This window comes from Bubalus bubalis, chromosome 11 (assembly GCF_019923935.1).
Source record: "Bubalus bubalis isolate 160015118507 breed Murrah chromosome 11, NDDB_SH_1, whole genome shotgun sequence".
Classification (NCBI taxonomy): domain Eukaryota; kingdom Metazoa; phylum Chordata; class Mammalia; order Artiodactyla; family Bovidae; genus Bubalus; species Bubalus bubalis.
In genome coordinates this window covers 1,114,669-1,133,126 of record NC_059167.1, presented here as the reverse complement: position 1 = coordinate 1,133,126, position 18,458 = coordinate 1,114,669, and the positions used below count along the sequence as shown (strand labels likewise).

General features: G+C 57.4%; 1 protein-coding gene across 4 annotated transcripts in view; it reads right to left on the bottom strand.

Moving 5' to 3' along the window:
• Positions 1-10,595: 10,595 nt before the first annotated feature.
• The window catches only part of TTC7B (tetratricopeptide repeat domain 7B), a 278,267-nt gene continuing 270,404 nt past the window's right edge, over positions 10,596-18,458 (bottom strand). For all 4 annotated transcript variants that reach the window (XM_044924610.2, XM_045161998.1, XM_045161999.1 and 1 more), the window contains one exon: positions 10,596-11,750. In XM_044924610.2, the coding sequence (XP_044780545.1) occupies positions 11,529-11,750 (222 nt within the window). In that variant the 3' untranslated portion in view covers positions 10,596-11,528. The remainder of the gene's footprint in view (positions 11,751-18,458) is intronic.

The window sequence follows — 18,458 nt, the reverse complement described above, 5'->3', positions numbered from 1 at the left end:
TTAAAAAAAAAAAAGCTTAACATTTTTTTCTATTCCTTTAAAAAAAATAGTTTATTGGAATACAGTGGATTGACAACGTTGTGTGTTTCCAGCTAAGCGCAGCGACTCAGTCACACACATGCAGGCGTATCTATTCCTCAGATTCTTCCCATACAGGCTGTTACAGAGCACTGAGTGGGCTCCCCGTGCTGCACAGTAGGACCTTACTCGTCTCTGTTTTATATATAATGGTGTGTATATGGGGCTTCCCCGGTGGCTCAGCAAGAATCTGCCTGAGATGCAGGAGACGTGGGTTTGATCCCTGGGTTGGGAAGATCCCCTGGAGAAGGAATGGCAATCCACTCCAGCATGCTTGCCAGGAGAATCCCATGGACAGAGGAGCCTGGCGGGCTACAGTCCATGGGGTCACAGTACAGCTGGATGTGATTTAGTGACGAAACAGCAAACAGTGTGTTTAAGTCACTTCCAATCTCCAGATTTATCCCTTCTGCTGCCCCCACGCCGCCACTTTCCCCACTGGTAACCGTAAATTTGTTTTTTACATCTGTGACTCTTATTTAAAAAAAAAAAACAAAAAACTCTTAAAATGATATAAATGGACTTATTTACAAAAACAAAAGCAGACGCACAGACTTAGAAAATAAGTTTATGGTGGCCAGAGGGGAAGGATGGGAGTCTGGGAGGGACATGGACACACCGCTGTATTTAAAATGGATGACCAGCAAGGACCTGCTGTATAACACGGAATTCTGCTCAACCTTATGGGCCAGCCTGGACTGGAGGGGAGCTTGGGGGAGAAAGGATACATGTATGTGTGTGGCTGAGGCCCTTGCCTGTTCATCTGAAACTATCACCGCATTGTTAATCAGCTATACTCCCACGTAAGTTAAAAAAGCCCAGCTTTATTGGGAGTATAATTGACGCACAGTAAGCTGCACATAATTAGATGCTTCGATTTGATGCGACCTTCGTTTAAACCAGTGGGGCCAGCGCCGCAGTTCAGACAGCGAGCACAACCGTCAGCCCTCAGACCCCCGGCCCTCTCTGCAAGCCACCCCACCCCGCCCCATCGTCCGCTCCCTCCTGCCCCCGAAACCACACACCTGCTTTCTGAAACCGACTCACTTGCATTTGGCAGTATTTTCTGTAAATGGAATCCCTAGTCTGCTCTCTTTTTATGACTGGCTTCATCATCATTCCGTTGAAATACACGCATGTTGTCGTGTATATCCATAGCCCACTCCTTTTTATTACCCCGACGACCTCATCACGTGAATGGACTGCGGTTTGTTTCTCCGTTCATGTGTTGATGGATTCTTGAGCTGTCTCCGGTTTGGGGCTATTATGAATAAAGCAGCTCTGGACATTCATGGACAAGTCTTTGTGTGGACAGATATTTCCTTTACGGTAAATACACGAGAGGAATTTCTATGTTTAACTTTAAAAGAAACTGCCAAACTGTTTTCCAAGGTGGCGGCACGGTTTTGCATTCCCACCAGCAATACCCAAGGGCTCCAATTTCTCCGCTTTGGAGCCAACACTTGCTCTTGTCTGTCTTCTGGATTCCAGACGCCCTAGTGGGTGTGAAGTGGTATCTCGCGGTGATTTTGATTTGCATTTCCCTCATGACTAAGGATGTTGAACATCTTTCCATGAGCTTGTTGGCCCAGATTGCACTTCTTCCTTAAATAAGCGTTTAATTTGGGGGTAGTTTTAGATTTACTAAAAGGTTGCACAGATAACACACTCATACACTGCTCAGCCAGTTTCCCCTAATAGTGCCCCTATGTCACCTGGGGTATTTGTCACAACTAAGATAACACACTCATCCACTGCTCACGCAGTCTCCCCTAACAGTGCCCTATACTCACACACTGCTCTCCCAGTCTCCCCTAATAGTGCCCTATATCACCTGGGGCATTTGTCACAACTAAGGAGCCAGCACCGCTATATTGCCGTTAATTAATCTCTAATTTTAATCCGAGGTCACAGTCCGTTACACTGATCAGAACTGACAGCACGTTATATTCTCCTGTTCCCATAGGCTTCTCTGGTTTGGGTCAGTTTCTCTGACTTTCCTTGTTTTCCACGCTTCTGACAGTTTTGAGGAGTATTGTTAGGTATTTTGTAGAAAGTGCTTCAACCTGGGTTTCTCTGATGTTTTCTCATGATCGGGGTGGTGGGTTTTGGGACCAAGAGCCTTCTCTTCCCTTGGTATCGAGGTGCGCGCTGTCCGCGTAACCAGCCCTGGTGATGACCTGATCAAGGTCAAGGCGCCGTCTGCCAGGTTCCTCCCACTGCTGCTGTTTCCCTCTTTCCAGACTCTGCTCTTTGGAAAGGAGCCGCTGGGTCCAGCCAGCACTTAAGCTCCCTAAGCCTCACTTAGATTCGAGCGCCTTCTGTGCCAGGCCCTTCACGCCGACACTCCTTTAACCCTCAGCTCCACCACGGTCCCTCTGGGAGAGGCTCCAGTTACCCCTAAACTCAGCGACGATTAGGGTTACAAAGGATGGTTCATTCAAAGCCTTTTTCACCCTTTTAACAGATGAGGAAAGTGAGGCCCCTAGAGAGAGGTGACTCACTTATCACAGAGGTGGTCTTGGGGCCCTGGGCCAGGGCAGAGGTCTAGAAGGGTGCCCTCCCTGGTCCAGAGTAGGCATCTGTTGGTAGATGAGTTGGGCATGTGAGGATTGAAGGGTACAGACCTGCTTGTAATGTGGTTTCTCTATGAGCAGTGAAGAGTCATCAGGACACATGTGCCGCGCAGGTGCCTGCCCAACAAGACCCCCTCCACCCTGCTGGGAGCCTGGAATGCCCCCAGACTAGCCATACAGCAGAGAGGCTGGCTCCACGCAACCCTCCGAGTGCTCGGGGCCCCACAGTGGGCAGACGTGGTCACTGCCTACGAGTATAAACCGGGAGGGCAGTTTATTCACACATATCAAGGGCATCAGGCATGTTAATAATGATTCTGCTCTGGTTCCCCCAGGGAGGCCATGGATGGATCGTGGAGTTGGATCCTGGATGGAATACAGGTTTTGCTCTTTCGAGAGTCCCTTTACTACCCCGAGTCTCAGTATTCTGATTTATAAAATGAGGGTGGATTTGAGAAATGCTTTTTTTTTGGTGAAATGGGTGGTGTTAAAGTGTGGATCAATTCACCATCAGGGTGGACTGGTTAGCAAAATTGTACAGATGCCTTTCATGTGCCCAGTAGCCCCTGGCCATGCAAACCTCCGTTTAGTTCTGTGTCCAGACGCCTCTGAGGTTTTTGTTCCCTGGTCAGACTAGGGGAGGGGGGAAGCTGAACTCTGCTGTTGGAATCCTGCTGCGTCCGCTCTAGTGGACTCTCTCAGGAGACACCAGGGAACAGGGCCGGCCCGTGCAGGCTGGGCGCCCGCTTTGGCCCCCGCTTGCTGGCGGAGCGCTCTTGTCGCTCAGCGTCACCGCCTCGCAGAGGGCCCCCTGGCCACCCGACAAAACCACCACCCCCCATCGCTTAGAACTTGCTCCCAGCAGCACAACCTACCCAGTAATTAGTTCATTTCTTCACCCCTCTGTTTGCCGTCTGCCTCCTGAATTCCCACCGAGGCTGTGAAATCCCAGGCCCACAGGAAGTGCCTGAAATTCGATATCTAATACAGGAAGTCACCCCTGGGACTCAGCTCCACAGCAGGCAGGGCACCCAGAGACCTGGGGAGTCTGGGCGGGGGTCTCCCTGCCCGGCAGCTGCACTTCACCCTCCTGGAGCCGCTGGGTCAGCAGAGCTGGGGTGCAGCTCCGTCTGGAATGCCCTCCTTCCGGCCGCGGCCTTGGGGTGCGGCCTGGGGAGGGATGAGAAACCCACTGGAGCCGACAGGCGTGTTAAACGGCACTGACGACGGGGCACACGTGCCTGCCGAGAGCAGGGCTGCTTTTGCACACATCTGAAATCTTTGCAGTGGCCTCGTCCTGCCCATTCGACGGATGAGAAAACTGAGACTCAGAAGTAGGGACCCCGTCCCCGCAAGGTTCTTCGGAGAGTGGGCGTCCAGGCCCAGATTCCAACCCCGGCCCCGGAGGCTGTGGACACGGGCCTGCCTCCGGCTGCTGCAGACGGGGGATCCGCGGCTCCGGGCTGGCCTCCGGCTCCTGGGCTCGGCCCTGGGCGGCAAAGGCGGGGGCGTCAGTGGCGGCTCTGGGGGCGGCCCTGTGGGCAGGGGGCCCAGCCCGAGCCTCCGGCCTCCTCTGGCAGAGAGGGGAGGCTGTGAGCCTTCCTCTGGCTGCAGACGGTCCTGTGAGGAGGCGGGGACGGAGCCCCATCCCTCAGCCTGGCCCCCTCGCCCAGGCGGCGTGCTTCCTCGAGCTCACGGCCCAGGAGGCCGAGTGGCCCCCACGCGAGGCAGGCCCTGCAGGCCCTTCCCCCGGGGTGACGTGACGGGCGGGGCTAGGACTCCAGCCAGACCTGTGAGACCCGCTGCCCCGGGGTCACCAGGAAGCCCTATTGTCCTCAGGGGCCAGGGGGCGACCAGCCGGAGACCGAGGAGGCAGGGGCAGCCGGCTGGGGCTCCTGCTGCTGGCAGACGGATGCACGGCGCCCCATCAGCTGTGCGCCCCCTCCCCGCGGCCGGCTCCACGCTGGCCCGAGCCTCTGGGGGCCTGGCCCCGGGGTCCCCACGGCTGCCTGCTGACCCACACCCCAGCTGGAAGGGCAGGCTGAGCAGGGGCCCGGGGCTCAGAGGGCCGATGAGTCGGGTCACCCTAGGCAGGCACAGAGCTGGGACCCCGGGGTGCAGCCACAGAGACCCCCGAGGAGCCCCTGTTGCCCCAGACGCTGGTGGCCTGCCCTTTCCTGTCCCATCTGGCCGTGGCAGGGCGGGGGCAGCAGGAATGAGCTGACCGCGAGCGGGGAAGGCTGGCAGCAGGGACGGTGGCCATGCTGAGCGTCCATCCCCGGGGAGCGGCCATCTGCCTGTCCCCTTGGCGGGAGACTGGGGTCCCCCAGCCCAGCAGGGTCTGCCCACGGCCTGTCTGCACCCAGACAGGACCTCACAGACTCAGGAACTGTGGTCCAGGGCTTTGGGTGCTTCCAGAGAGGAGCGGGTGAGGCCTGAGTGGCCGGTGGCCATTCCCAAGGCGGCCAATGCCCCCCACTGGGGCGGGGGCGGGCAGGGAGGAGTCGGGCAAGGGTAGGAAGGGCTCTGTGCAGAGAGGGGGTTCCTGGTGGGAGGGGAGGCGGGAATGTGGGGGAGGCAGGGATGGGGGGAGGCGGGGACGGGGGACCGTCCTGCCACCCCCTCAGCTGGTGCCCCCTGGACCAGGGGGGCTGGTGGGGGGGTGCGGTGTGGGGCTGGGCCAGGCTGCAGACGGGGTGAGTCTGCCCTGGGTGCCCGGAGCCGACAGTGTGAGGGCTGATCTCCAGAGAGAGGGGCAGGGCCTCCCGGGGGCAAAGGGACGGGCCACCCTGGGATGACCACACGCCTCCGAGGAGCTCGTGGGACTGTCCGGAGGAGTTGGGGGCTCACACGGGCCCCGAGTCTCCCCTGCAGGCGGGGAAGGGCCGGGGTGGAGGTCTCCCTTCCCACTGGGTGGCCCCAAGCCTGTGCCCTCCGCATCCTGAGAGTGAGCTGGCCCCGAGGACCTCCCCTTGAAGGAAGGCCTCCCCGCCCCTCACTCCGCCCCCACCCCTGGCCCCCCTGCCCCGTCCCCTCCAGCTCAAGGGGGACGCTGAGCCTCTGGCCTCAGGGCCCGGTGCCAGGACTGTAGGAACCGTGGGCCTGACGGCCCTGGCTCTGGCCTGGTCAGTGGGCCTCTTTGCTAACACGCGGTGGGTGCCTTCTCAGGAATGGCCACAGCTCACGGCCCGTGTCCCCCTCATTGTGCAGCAAGCTGCAGGCCTTCCCTCTGCTCTTGACACCCCGCCAGCCTGGCCTTCCCCCTTCTCTGCCCAAACAGCTCGCCTTAGCCGGGGCAGCCACGACAAACCTAACCATAGCCTGGATGGCTTCAACAGCAGACTTGCTCCTTCTCACAGCTCTGAAGGCTGGACAACCATCAAGAGACGGGCAGGTTCGGCCTCTGGTAAGAGGTCTGCTGCTGGTTCCCTGCCGGTGGCCTCAGCCGTGTGTGAGCTCTCTGTGCCTCTCCTTACGGGGCCACTAACCCTACTGGGTCAGGGGCCCTTCCTTCTGACCTGATTTAACCTTAATTACTTCCTTGGAGGAGCCATCTCCAAATACACACAATGGGGGTTAGGGCTTCAGCAAATACATTTGGGAGGGCGCACAGTTCAATCCGGGGCTTCCCAGGGGGCTCAGTGGGAAAGGACCTGCCTGCCAATGCAGGAGATGCCAGAGATGTGGGTTTGATCCCTGGGTCAGGAAGATCCCTGGAGGAGGAAATGGCAACCCACTCCAGTGTTCTTGCCTGGAGAATCCCATGGACAGAGGAGCCTGGTGGATTACAGTCCATGGGGTTGCAAAGAGTCAGACATAGCTGGGAACACACACACTCAAGTCAATCCATAGCTGGGAGCGCGTGCGTGCCCGCGCACACACACACACACGTCAATCCATAGTATAACTCTTGTCCAGATCATTGCTGATGTCTGTGGGGCAAACCCAAGGGTCAATTCCTAGATGTGCCCTACTGGAACTATGGGGCATGAACACAGCCAACCAACCACCCTTTCCTCCTTAAAATTGGGTTTTCATTTGGCCTCTGAGTCTCCAGTCTCCTTTGGTGCTAGGAGGTCCTGCCCTGGCTTCAGTGTGGGGTCCACCTTGCCCGACTCTCCCCACGTTGCTTGGGGTTGGGGCGCGTGACTCAGGCCTGGCTTGGCTCATCCTTCATTCACTCGGTCAGGGAACTAGGTCCCGCATGCCGCATTAAAAGCCTGAATGCCGCAGCTAAAAAGACCCCACGTGCCGCAAGAGCCCACACGCCGCAACTCAGACCTGCTGCAAACTAAAAAAAAGAATAGAGGACACTCAGGGCTGTCAGAGGGCTTCCCTGGTGGCTCAGCTGGTAAAGAATGCGCCTGCAACGCAGGAGACCTGAGTTCAATCCTGGGTTGGGAAGATCCCCTGGAGAAGGGAAAGGCTGCCCACTCCAGTATTCTGGCCTGGAGAATTCCATGGACTGTAGAGTCCATGGGGTCGCAGAGAGTTGGACAAGACTGAGAGGCTTTCACTTTCAGGGCTGTGAGCGAGTGGCTCGCAGGGCTCGAGGTAGAAGCAGGGAACTGCTGCAGCGCGTGGGGGCTGGGTCATGGCGCTGGGATAGGTGGAGAGGCCTCAGATGGGATTTGCGGAGAAATGACAGGATTTCCTGAATGGTAGAAGGCAGAGGCGGCGGGTGGGGTTAAGGACAAGGAGAGGCAGTTGGGAGCTCCCACATGGGGAGTGACGAGTCTGGTGATAATTCCCTGTGCTTCGCAGGCCCAGTTCAGGCACAAGTGACGGAAGGCTACCCTGCTGGCTCTAAGCGAGACAGAGAGCGCACTGGTGCCCAGGATGGAAAGCTCTGGGGCTGCAGTTCTCCGTGATGACCCTGGAGTCTCTCTACTGCCCCACCGTCGGCTCTGAGCTGGCATCAGTCCCAGGCAGGCCATCCCATGCCGCCAAACGGCTACCAGCAGGCCCAAGCTGGCATCTCAACAGGATGTCAAACCCAACAGAAAAAGAGGCTTTTTCCTAACGTTTCCATAACACAAGTCCTAGAGGGGCCTTCCATTGGCCAAGCTTGGACCAAACATCCAAACCCAGTTCAGTTCAGTTTAGTCCAGTCGCTCAGTCGTGTCCAACTCTTTTTGACCACATGAACCATGGCACGCCAGGCCTCCCTGTCCATCACCAACTCCCGGAGTCGTCCACCCAAACCTATGTCCATTGAGTCGGTGATGCCATCCAACCATCTCATCCTCTGCTGTCCCCTTCTCCTTCTGCCGTCAATCTTTCCCAGCATCAGGGTCTTTTGAAATGAGTCAGCTGTTCGTATCAGGTGGCCAAAGTATTGGAGTTTCAGCTTCATCATCAGTCCTTCCAAAGAACACCCAGGACTGATCGCCTTTAGGATGGACTGGTTGGATCTCCTTGCAGTCCAAGGGACTGTCAAGAGTCTTCTCCAACACCACAGTTCAAAAGCATCAATTCTTCGGCGCTTGGCTTTCCTTATAGTCCAACTCTCACATTCGTACATGACTACTGGAAAAACCATAGCCTTGACTAGATGGACCTTTGTCGGTAAAGTAATGTCTCTGCTTTTTAATATGCTATCTAGGTTGGTTGTAACTTTAGATTTCATGGCTGGAATCACCATCTGCAGTGATTTTGGAGCCCCCCAAAATAAAGTCTCTCACTGTTTCCATGGTTTCCCATCTATTTGCCATGAAGTGATGGATGGGACCAGATGCCATGATCTTAGTTTTCTGAATGTTGAACTTTAAGCCAACTTTTTCATTCTCCTCTTTCACTTTCTTCAAGAGGCTCTTTAGTTCTTCTTCACTTTTTGCCATAAGGGTGGTGTCATCTGCATATCTGAAGTTATTGATGTTTCTCCCAACAATCTTGATTCCAGCTTGTGCTTCTTCCAGCCCAGCATTTCTCATGATGTACTCTGCATAGAAGTTAAATAAGCAGGGTGACAATATACAGCCTTGATGTACTCCTTTTTCAATTTGGAACCAGTCTGTTGTTCCATGTCCAGTTCTAACTGTTGCTTCCTGACCTGCATAGAGGTTTTTCAAGAGGCAGGTCAGGTGGTCTGGTATTCCCATCTCTGGAAGAATTTTCCACAGTTTATTGTGATCCACACAGTCAAAGGCTTTGGCATAGTCAATAAAGCAGAAATAGATGTTTTTCTGGAACTCTCTTGCTTTTTCCATGATCCAGCAGATGTTGGCAATTTGATATTTGGTTCCTCTGCCTTTTCTAAAACCAGCTTGAACATCTGGAAGTTCACGGTTCATGTATTGCTGAAGGCTGGCTTGGAGAATTTTGAGCATTACTTTACTAGCGTGTGAGATGAGTGCAATTGTGTGGTAGTTTGAGCATTCTTTGGCATTGCCTTTCTTTGGGATTGGAATGAAAACTGACCTTTTCCAGTCCTGTGGCCACTGCTGAGTTTTCCAGATTTGCTGGCATATTGAGTGCAGCAGTTTCACAGCATCATCTTTCAGGATTTGAAATAGCTCAACTGGAATTCCATCACCTCCACTAGCTTTGTTCATAGTGATGCTTTCTAAGGGCCACTTGACTTCACATTCCAGGATGTCTGATTCTAGGTGAGTGATCACACCATTGTGATTATCTTGGTCATGAAGATCTTTTTTGTATAGTTCTTCTGTGTATTCTTGCCACCTCTTCTAAATATCTTCTGCTTCTTCCATTCCATTTTTGTCCTTTATTGAGCCCATCTTACCATCATTAAATTATAAGGCTCTATGGTTCTGGATGCAAAGACTGGACCTTCGAGTTCACCCTTGAGCCATGTGGATGGAGTCTGGGCTCTCCCAAGGGGTGGGACGCTCTGGAGGGGAAGATGCTGGACAGGTAGACAGGAGCCATGCACAGGCTGGTGCACACAGGATTTTCCAAGGTAAAGTCCTGGCACGGAGCTGGCCTGGGAGAGAGTGGCTGGTATGGAACCTGGACCTTTATCCTCGGGGAGGCCTGGTCTCCTGCCTTCTCAATGCTGAGCTGGGTGGGTCTCCCACCACAGTCCTGCACAGGATCTCAAGCCAGGCGCTCACCCTCTAGCCAGGGCTACCCACGGCCCCAGCGGGCACCGCCCTTTCTTGTCAGTGCCTCACTGCAGCCCCATGACTGTGGCCACCCATGGGGGGCTGCCTGCTGCGGCAGTGCTGGCACTGGGACACCTGCCCACCCTTCTCCCCACTGGCACGCCTGCCCGCCCTGCCCCAGGGAGCTTTCGCCTGCCCGCCCTTCTCCCCACTGGGACACCTGCCCGCCCTGCCCACAGGGAGCTTTCGCCTGCAGGCTCTCCCCAGACATCAGCTGCACCCTCCCCAGCCTGCTCAGTGAGTCAGAGAGGTCATGCCCAGCTTAGGCAGGGGCTCTCAAGGCTTCAGGGTGCTCCCAGCAATGCGGGGCCACCACACTGATGCTCAGACAACCAGCTCTGGGGGATTAGGGAGGCCTGCTCAACTTCTCTCTGGTTTTTGGTGTCTCGTCTTTACTGTCCAATCTGTTGGGTAGAGCTTCACGTTTGGCTCCAACCCCCTCATACGCCCTCTCTTCATGGTGGCAAGAGGGCTGCTGCCGTTCTAGCCTCACAACTCAGGTTCAAGTGTGAGAGAAGAACAGCGTTTCCTTGCAGCTCCCATCCTAACTGGACCACTTCAGGTCACATGCTCACTCCTGATCGTCTGTTGGAGGGAACAGTTAGATATTGACTGGGTAGGCCTGAGTCACAAGCTCCAATTTCAGGCAACACGGGAAAGGAGAATTGCCCCACTAACATCAGGGCCGGACCTCCTCATTCCAAGGGCTGACTCGTCCAGGGAAGCCCCCAGGCATCAAAAGCTCCCTATTCTATGAACTGAGTATTAGGCTCTCTGTGGTCTGTGGGTTTTCATGAGAAACACAAGCTGTGGGTCCATTTAAAAATCATTTTATTATTAACGTCATCTTTCCATTTAGCCAAGTGTCTGTAATGTATAAGGAATGTCGGTAAATATTCCATTTGAAGCTTCTTTGTACATATTTCCATCGATAAATAAACTCTGAATTCACATAAAAAAGTTAAACTTAAATAACTCATATTTCCTTCTCTTGTAACAGGCATATATTGGCAAAATATAAATATTCTTGGACTTAGGCTTTGTTCTAAGTGAGGACAGTAATTTATCACATGGTACAATTATCGACAACAAAACCAAGAAATTGTCAGCTGGTGTCCTGGCTTGGACTAGTTACTGAGGTGGGAAACAGAAAATTCACATTTGGTTTCTGGGCCAAGGATAGAGCGGGAGTGGTGATGGGGGGGAGCGAGTAGTTTTCTTTACAGCTTTGATAAAAATAATCTGCCCTGCCACTGAATTTTAACTTTGAATACATTCTTCTACATTTGCGGATTAATTCCATAATCATGTTACTTAAAACTCAGATGTCAACTAACAAAATATGGCACGTAATCCATGTTGAACCACGTCAGTAGATTCGAGAACTATCATCGGGCTGGCGGGAACGGCAACAGAAATGCACGTTGAGGGTGATGACTGGGGGTCGGCTGGGTGGCACACACTTCCGGGGCCTCGCGCAGCAGGCGGCCGTGCGCCGAGCGCGGGAAGGCCAGGGCCGCGCAGAGCGCGCGGGGGATGACGGGAAGGGCGGGGCGCGGGGGATGACGGGAAGGGCGGGGCGGCTCAGAGCGCGCGGGATGGTGGTAGGCGGGGCCGCTCAGAGGGCGCGGGGGATGACGGGAAGGGCGGGGCGCGGGGGATGACGGGAAGGGCGGGGCGCGGGGGATGACGGGAAGGCCACGGCGCGGGAGGGCGGGGATGTCGGGGAAGGGCAGGGCAGGGCGGCTCAGAGCGCGCGCGGGATGACGGTGAAGGGCACGGCGGGGCTGCTGGCCTCCAGCTCCAGGGCTGTCAGGAAGCACTCGGTGGCCGCCGCGTCGTTGCCCTGAGCCTGCAGGACCTCGCCCAGGCCGTTCCAGACCTCGTGGGCCGTGGAGTTCACCTGCACCGCGTCCCGCAGGATCTTCTCGGCCAGACTGTAGCGGCCCAGCTGGTGGAGGATCAGGGCCTGCAGAGGCAGAGAGACAGACAGTCAGTCAGAGAGACAAGGCTCTGGACCCCGAGCTGTCCCTGAGCTTCGGCACGTTCCTCGGAGGCAGGCAGGTGTCTCCACCAGGCCGGGCACAGTGGAAGTTCAAGTTCTTCCTGCGCTCAGGGCGGGAGTCAGAAGGATCACTCAAACCATGAGCCGTCGGAAGTCAGCGGCATTCAGCCATTTGTGAACAGCAGCAACAGAAAGGGCCATTTCCAGAGGTCCACCCAGGACCGCACCGGGCGGGGCGGCCACGGTCTGTCTGCCGACACCGCCCGCAGAGGGGGGTTTGCCATCTTTTACTTTTTTTTAACCTCAAGAAAAGTCACAACAAACAGAACAGAAATGTCAGTCGCTCACAGCCCCACCCTGGCGGCACCCTGATCTCACGGCCCCTGCGGGCTCGGCGCCCGCGCGGCTGTCACTTCAGTTGCAATCAGAGCGCGCGTGTTGGTCCCCAAATATTCCACGCTAATCGTGTTTCCAGGTTGTGCGTCTCCACAACCGGTGTGTCTGGATTTCATCCGACAGACACTCATTTACTCAAGGACCCTCTCACGGGGAGACACCCAGGCTTCCCAGTCTCCAGCGACTGAACAGCCCGCCCCCCAACCCTGCGTTGCCTCGTTTCACGTCGGGGCTGAACGGGGGCGGAGCCTCTCCTCGCCGCTCTCCGCTTTCAGGGTGTTGCGGGCCACCTTGGCCTGCACTGGTCAGACGAGCTTCAGGGTCACTTTGTGAGTCCCTCTGGCTGTGCGCGCACGACCGCTCTCAGAGCAAGGAGAAGCCTGACAAAGCCTCGTCTTCCTGCCCGGAACGCGGCCTGGCCTCCGGGCCTGCAGACCTCAGCCCTGCACGTTCTCTCCGTGCCTCGCGTGTGGCGGGGCTGAGGCCGCCCGGTTTCCTCAAGGCTGCGCCTCACCAGGGGCCGAGGGCAGAGCCGGGCTGTGCTGCCCGAGGGTCCGCTGCGGCCCGAGCCCACACTCCAGGGGGCTCCGGCCTCCGAGATGAGCTCCTGGAGCGGGTAGGGGCGCCCTCGGCAGGCAGCAGCCAGGCCCCGAGGGCTGTGCCTGGGTAGTTCTCAGGACCAGAGCGCACCCTGACCGCCCAGAGCCGTCGGCACCTCTGAGCACCCAACTCGGGGCAGTGAGGCTGACCCGGGAGCCTGTGGTCAGAGGGTGACGGCCGGGACACCTGTGGCCTCAGCAACAAGTGCGCCTTGGTCCTGGTGGGGCAGGTTCCTGAGTGAGGAGGAGGAGCAGGAGGGCTCAGGTGGAGGGAGGCTGTCCTCCCGGGCCAGAGGACAGTAAGCCCAGGGTCAGGTCCCCCTCTCGGAGGGGAAAACTGCAAGGAGAATAGCATGTGTTTGCTTTCTTAGTAACATCATCACATCTAATGACATCACAGGGGCCTCCCTGGGGGCTCAGACAGTAAAGAGTCTGCCTGCAACGTGGGAGACCTGGGTTTGAGCCCTGGGTTGGGAAGACCACTGGAGAAAGGAAAGGCTACCAACTCCAGTATTCTTGCCTGGAGAATCCCCTGACTGAGGAGCCTGGTGGGCTACATCCATGGGGTCGGACACGACTGAGCAGCCAAGCACAGCACAGCAGACAGGCTCAGAAAGGCCCAGTGTCTTGCCCGAGGTCACAGGGCCCAGGAGGGTGGAGCCGACAGCTTCTCAGCGCTCGCTGTTGCCACTGGCATGAGAGACTGGCCCCCGGGCACCAGCCCAGCTCCAACTGAGCAGAAGGGCGCCCGCTGTGCTGTGGGTCCCTCCCAGCCCCTCCACCTGCATCTGTGATGGGGTGGCTCCCCTCGAGGGCACAGCCTTTCTCCCCTTTCTCTGCTGTTCGGGAGCACCCTGCATATTCGCTCAAGGACTGGGGGGCTCCTTGCCTCTCTCTGGGGGCCACAGGCCGGCGGTCATCTTGAGGCTCAGGGTGGCTGCACACGCCGAAGGACTGGGGGTCCTGTTAGTCAGAAAGCAGACCTGTGAGATGAGACTCAGGAGCACCGGGACCTTGGTCCAGCGGGGCCTGGAGGTGACTGCTCCCAGCAGCACTGCTCTGACCCCACCCTACTGGAGTGGGGACAAGGACACCAGTCCACTGGCTGGTAATTTTGTTTCGAAAGTGGCAGCTGCTGGACCTTGGAGGCTCCAGGGGCACAGGGCAGGGGCACGGGCACCCCTCCCAAAATGCCTGCAGGAACCAGCTGTGGGCTAATCCGACCCACTGTCCTCAGGGCTGGCCATCTAAGGGCCTTGTGATTCTCTAGGGTTCTTACCAGCTTGGGAATTTCTAGCCCATCCCTGGACTTATATTTCAAACATAAGAACAGGCTCCCATTTCCAGATGACCTTGAAGCTTCCTGAGCAATCTGTTTAGTGGAATTAATTCCTAAAGCCGGGGCAGCTTGGGGAGGTATCACAGACTTGCCAGGGGCTGCCAGCTCACGCTTGGCGAGGGAATGAAACATTGGCCTCTCCCCAGTCCCCCAGTGAGCCAAGGGTGGCTCAGAAATCAGGCAGAGTGAGGGCAACCAGAGCAAGCTCCGGCCGGGGGCTGAGTCAATGCTAGGGGCCAGCGTTGCTGGCAGGGTGGCCAGAGGTGGGCTGGCACCTGGACACGCCTGGCCATCGGGACCAAAGCGCCCCCGGAGCCCCTCTGTGTCATGAGGGGCTTCCACGTGCCCCTGTCCCTGATGCCCCCTTTGTTCTTCAAGTCCTGCTTCCTCTCTTCTCTGAAGATCAAGGCCTCACCCCTGAGGCTGGCACTCCGCTGTGCTCACCCCCAGCCAGGCCCTGCTTTCTCCCAGAACAGGCCTCTTGGCTCATCCAGGCTGATCCCTCAGCCCAGGTATTTCTGCAGGACGCAGCGCCCACCCCTCCTCCACCTCCCCAACCTTGGTCAGTCTCGTCTGGCCCTCTTGCTGGAGCTCTAGTCCATCTGCCTGAAGCCCTGACAATCCCAAAGTCCAGGCCACACCAACCTCTTAGGCAGCACTGTGCATGCGTGTGTTTGTGCTAAGTCACTTCAGTCCTGTCTGACTCTTTGCAACCCCATGGACTGTAGCCTGCCAGGCTCCTCTGTCCACGGGATTCTCCAGGCAAGGGTACTGCAGTGGATTGCCAGGCCCTTCTCCAGGGAATTTTTCTGATCCAGGGATCGAACCCACGTCTCTCATGTCCTCTGCACTGGCAGGTGGGTTCTTTACCACTGGTGCTGCCTGGGAAGCCCTTAGGCAGCTCTACCCAGCGGCATATTAAAAAGCAGAGACGTTACTTTGCCAACAAAGGTCTGTCTAGTCAAAGCTATGGTTTCTCCAGTAGTCATGTATGTATGTGAGAGTTGGACCATAAAGCTAGCTGAGCACCGAAAAATTGATGCTTTTGAACTGTGGTGTTGGAGAAGACTCTTGAGAGTCCCTTGGACTGCAAGGAGATCCAATCAATCAATCCTAAAGGAAATCAGTCCTGGGGGTTCATTGGGCGGACTGATGCTAAAGCTGAAACTCCCAATACTTTGGCCACCTAATGCAAAGAACGGACTCATTTGAAAAGACCCTGATGCTGGGAAAGAGTGAAGGTGGGAGGAGAAGGGGATGATAGAGGATGAGATGGCTGGATGGCATCAGTGACTCAATGGACATGAGTTTGAGTAAACTCCGGGAGCTGGTGATGGACAGGGAGGCCTGGCGTGCTGTGGTCCATGGGGTCACAAAGAGTCAGACACGACTGAGCAACTGAACTGACTGACTCACCCAGTGGCATTTAGCTCCCGCCTCCAGCCCTCAGCCGGGCAGGAGACAGAATTTGATGACTGACATATTTTATTACCTTAGCAAGCAAGCACCCTCCCCCCATCAAAGTCACAAAAACTCAGTGAGTGACTGTGCAACCCCCAGCCATGCACTGTGGACACAGATGTGGGCAAGAAGCTGTCCTGCTCTCAAAGCTGGGGACCCGGTGACAACCCCAGCGTGACCAAGCTGTGTGCCCGGCCCTGGGGTCTGCCTCAGCCGCCGGCAAGACTGCACTTCACTTCTACTGTCTGCACGCCAGGGCCACAAGCCTGGCTCCTGTCCGAGATGCCTCTGCTGTGGTGAGCGGCGGAGCTGAGACGTGGTTGCTGCGGCCCTGACGCTGGGCCCCCGCTCCTCCTCTGAGGAAAGACGTGCAAACGGCCTGCGCCTCTGCCAGCCCTGCCGATTCTGGGGCCACCGGAGATGAGGGCCCGCTGGGGCCGGCCTCCTGAGCAGACAGGAGCCCTCGAGGAGGCGACTCTCAGTCCCTCTCTTCAGGCGCAAATGAACACAGCTTGCTAAGCTTGCAATTATTATAATCAGGTGTTTTGTACAAAGAAGACCTTGGTGAGGCACCACACTGGAAGTGAGGGATTAAATTAAACCTGTTCTTTCAAAAGAGACAAAAGGGACTTGGCGGGTTTGAGGACAATCAGTGTCTTCCTCACTCACGCTTTTACATGCGTGTGGAGACTGCTGCCCGGGGACGGAGCCCCTGGCTGCTTGCGGGGGCGCCATGCAGGGGCCCTGGCTGTGGGGAGCCCCTCTGTCCATGCCCAGGACAAAAGCCCCTTGGAGATCTTTTTTTATTTTTAATGTATTTATTTTTCCTTTTTGGGGGCTGCACCGCGTGGTCTGTGGGATCTTCGTCCGGCGACCAGGGATCGCAACGGTGCCCCCTGCATTGCAAGCACAGTCTTAACTACGGGCCCCCCAGGGAAGAAGTCCTGCCTCTTAGAGATTTTAGATGTCACCGCGGGGCTCTGCCCAAGTGCCAAGCCAGCGCTTCGCTTGGGGGTTCACTGGGTGTCGGGACACCCACCCTATGGCACCACTGCTGGGGGCGCCTGAGCTGGGGGGACCCACCAGGGGCAGCGGAGCGTGTGGAGCCCGAGAGGGTGGAGGCAGGTCGGAGCACGGGCCCGGCTCCCCGCATGCCCACGAGCCCAGCTCCACCACGGACTCGGGCAGCTTGCTCCGGTCCCAGGGGCTCTGCCTGCATCATGGGGACAAGGACTGAGACACGGGAGGGCAGCGAGGCCTGCATGAGGCCTGGGAGGACTCAGTGACGGTAGCCTTCGCTGAACCGTCCCGTGGTCAACGCCGTGGTTCTGAGCGACCACGGGGCAGGGGCTCCCGGAGGCCCTTGGCCGATGGCCCGCCCCTGTGCCCTCTCCGCCGGCGCCCGGTCAGATCAGGGAGCCTCCGATTCGCCTCTGCCTGTGCGGCGCCCGGGGCGGCCCAGCACCCCTGAGGGCCTCGGTGAGCGTCTGCTGGACGGATGGAGAGACGGATATGGGGACGGCGGAGAGGAGGGAGGTGGGGCGGGGGCGGGGGGCCCAGCCCCCTTCCCTGCGACGTAACCCTGGCACCACCCGGGCCAACCTCTCAACAACCCTCCCACCCGTAAGCTTTCCCGGAAGAAACGCCGCACTGGCATCCGCAGCCCTTGCCAGCCCACGCTGCAACCCGGCTGTCCCGAGCTCTTCAGACTCGCCCTTCGTAGTGCGGAGTTACCAGAGCGATGGAGACGTGACGCCACCTCTCCGTCAGGAGGTCTGAGCGCCTCTCTGACTTCCGCTAGGAAGATGTGGAGACAGCGGCTTCCTCCCTGAAAACCAGCGTAGAGGCGGCTGCTGTGTCTCATTACACCCAGTGCAGCCTCCACCCGGAGCCCCAGGACTTGAATTACTATCTGCTTCCCGAGGTCTGGGTGTCCCGCACTGGAGCCGGCGGGACCCTCAGAGCCCGGGCGGGACCTCCAGAGGATGGCGGGACCCTCAGAAGCTGGGAGGGACCCTCAGAGGGTGGCAGGACCCCCAGAGGATGGCGGGCCCCCCAGAGACCGGGATGGCCAGGTGATGGGAAATCCTGGGTCCAGGCAGGCGATTTCATCATCAGCTGCAGCCTGAGACAAGGACTCATAAATTCAGTGAGCTCATGCTCAGAAACACCAGCATCAACATCGCCAAAGCTCAGCGTGACGCACCGACCTAATTAAAGAAATGTCAGATCGAGCCAGCCCCACGCGCTATCAAGGGACATCCTCGAGAAGGCAGCTCAGGGCAGCCTGTGCAGCTCAGAAGACATGGGGATGCTGGGTGTTCTCCTCACTCTGAGGCCCAAGAAAGCTCTCAGCAACATTCCAGCCCATCTCCAGACTCGTTGCCCTCCATCTGCCATTGCAAACAAGTGCCCTGGTGTTGCCACTGAGAAGGACCTGAGTCTCCGCCAGCCCTCAGGAGAGCACCACGGTGCCCGCAAGGACCTCAGTGCCCCCACCAGCTCCCCACGCTCGCACTTTTCCACTCTAATGGCCAAGAGACTCCCACTGACTTATTTAAACATCTCCCAGGTTGACTTATTGCTTTATTTTTACCGGCCTTCCCCAACAACGAGTCAGGAGGCGCGCCAGCACAGGGCGGCCTGAAGTCGGCGCTTCCCCACGAGGCGCCCGTGGTGGAGAGCCGGCGCTAATCACCCCCGAGGGAGGCGCTGCCCGCCTGTGCTTGGGAAGATGGTGCCCTGCCCCCCCGGGGTCCACTCCAGGCCAGGCCTCTCCCCTCCCCGCACCCCAGGCCCTGGGACCCCCGGGGGGCACAGCAGCCCAGGAAGCCACCTGGCTCCCCCCAGCAGCTGGTGGGGTGGGGATGGTGGGGG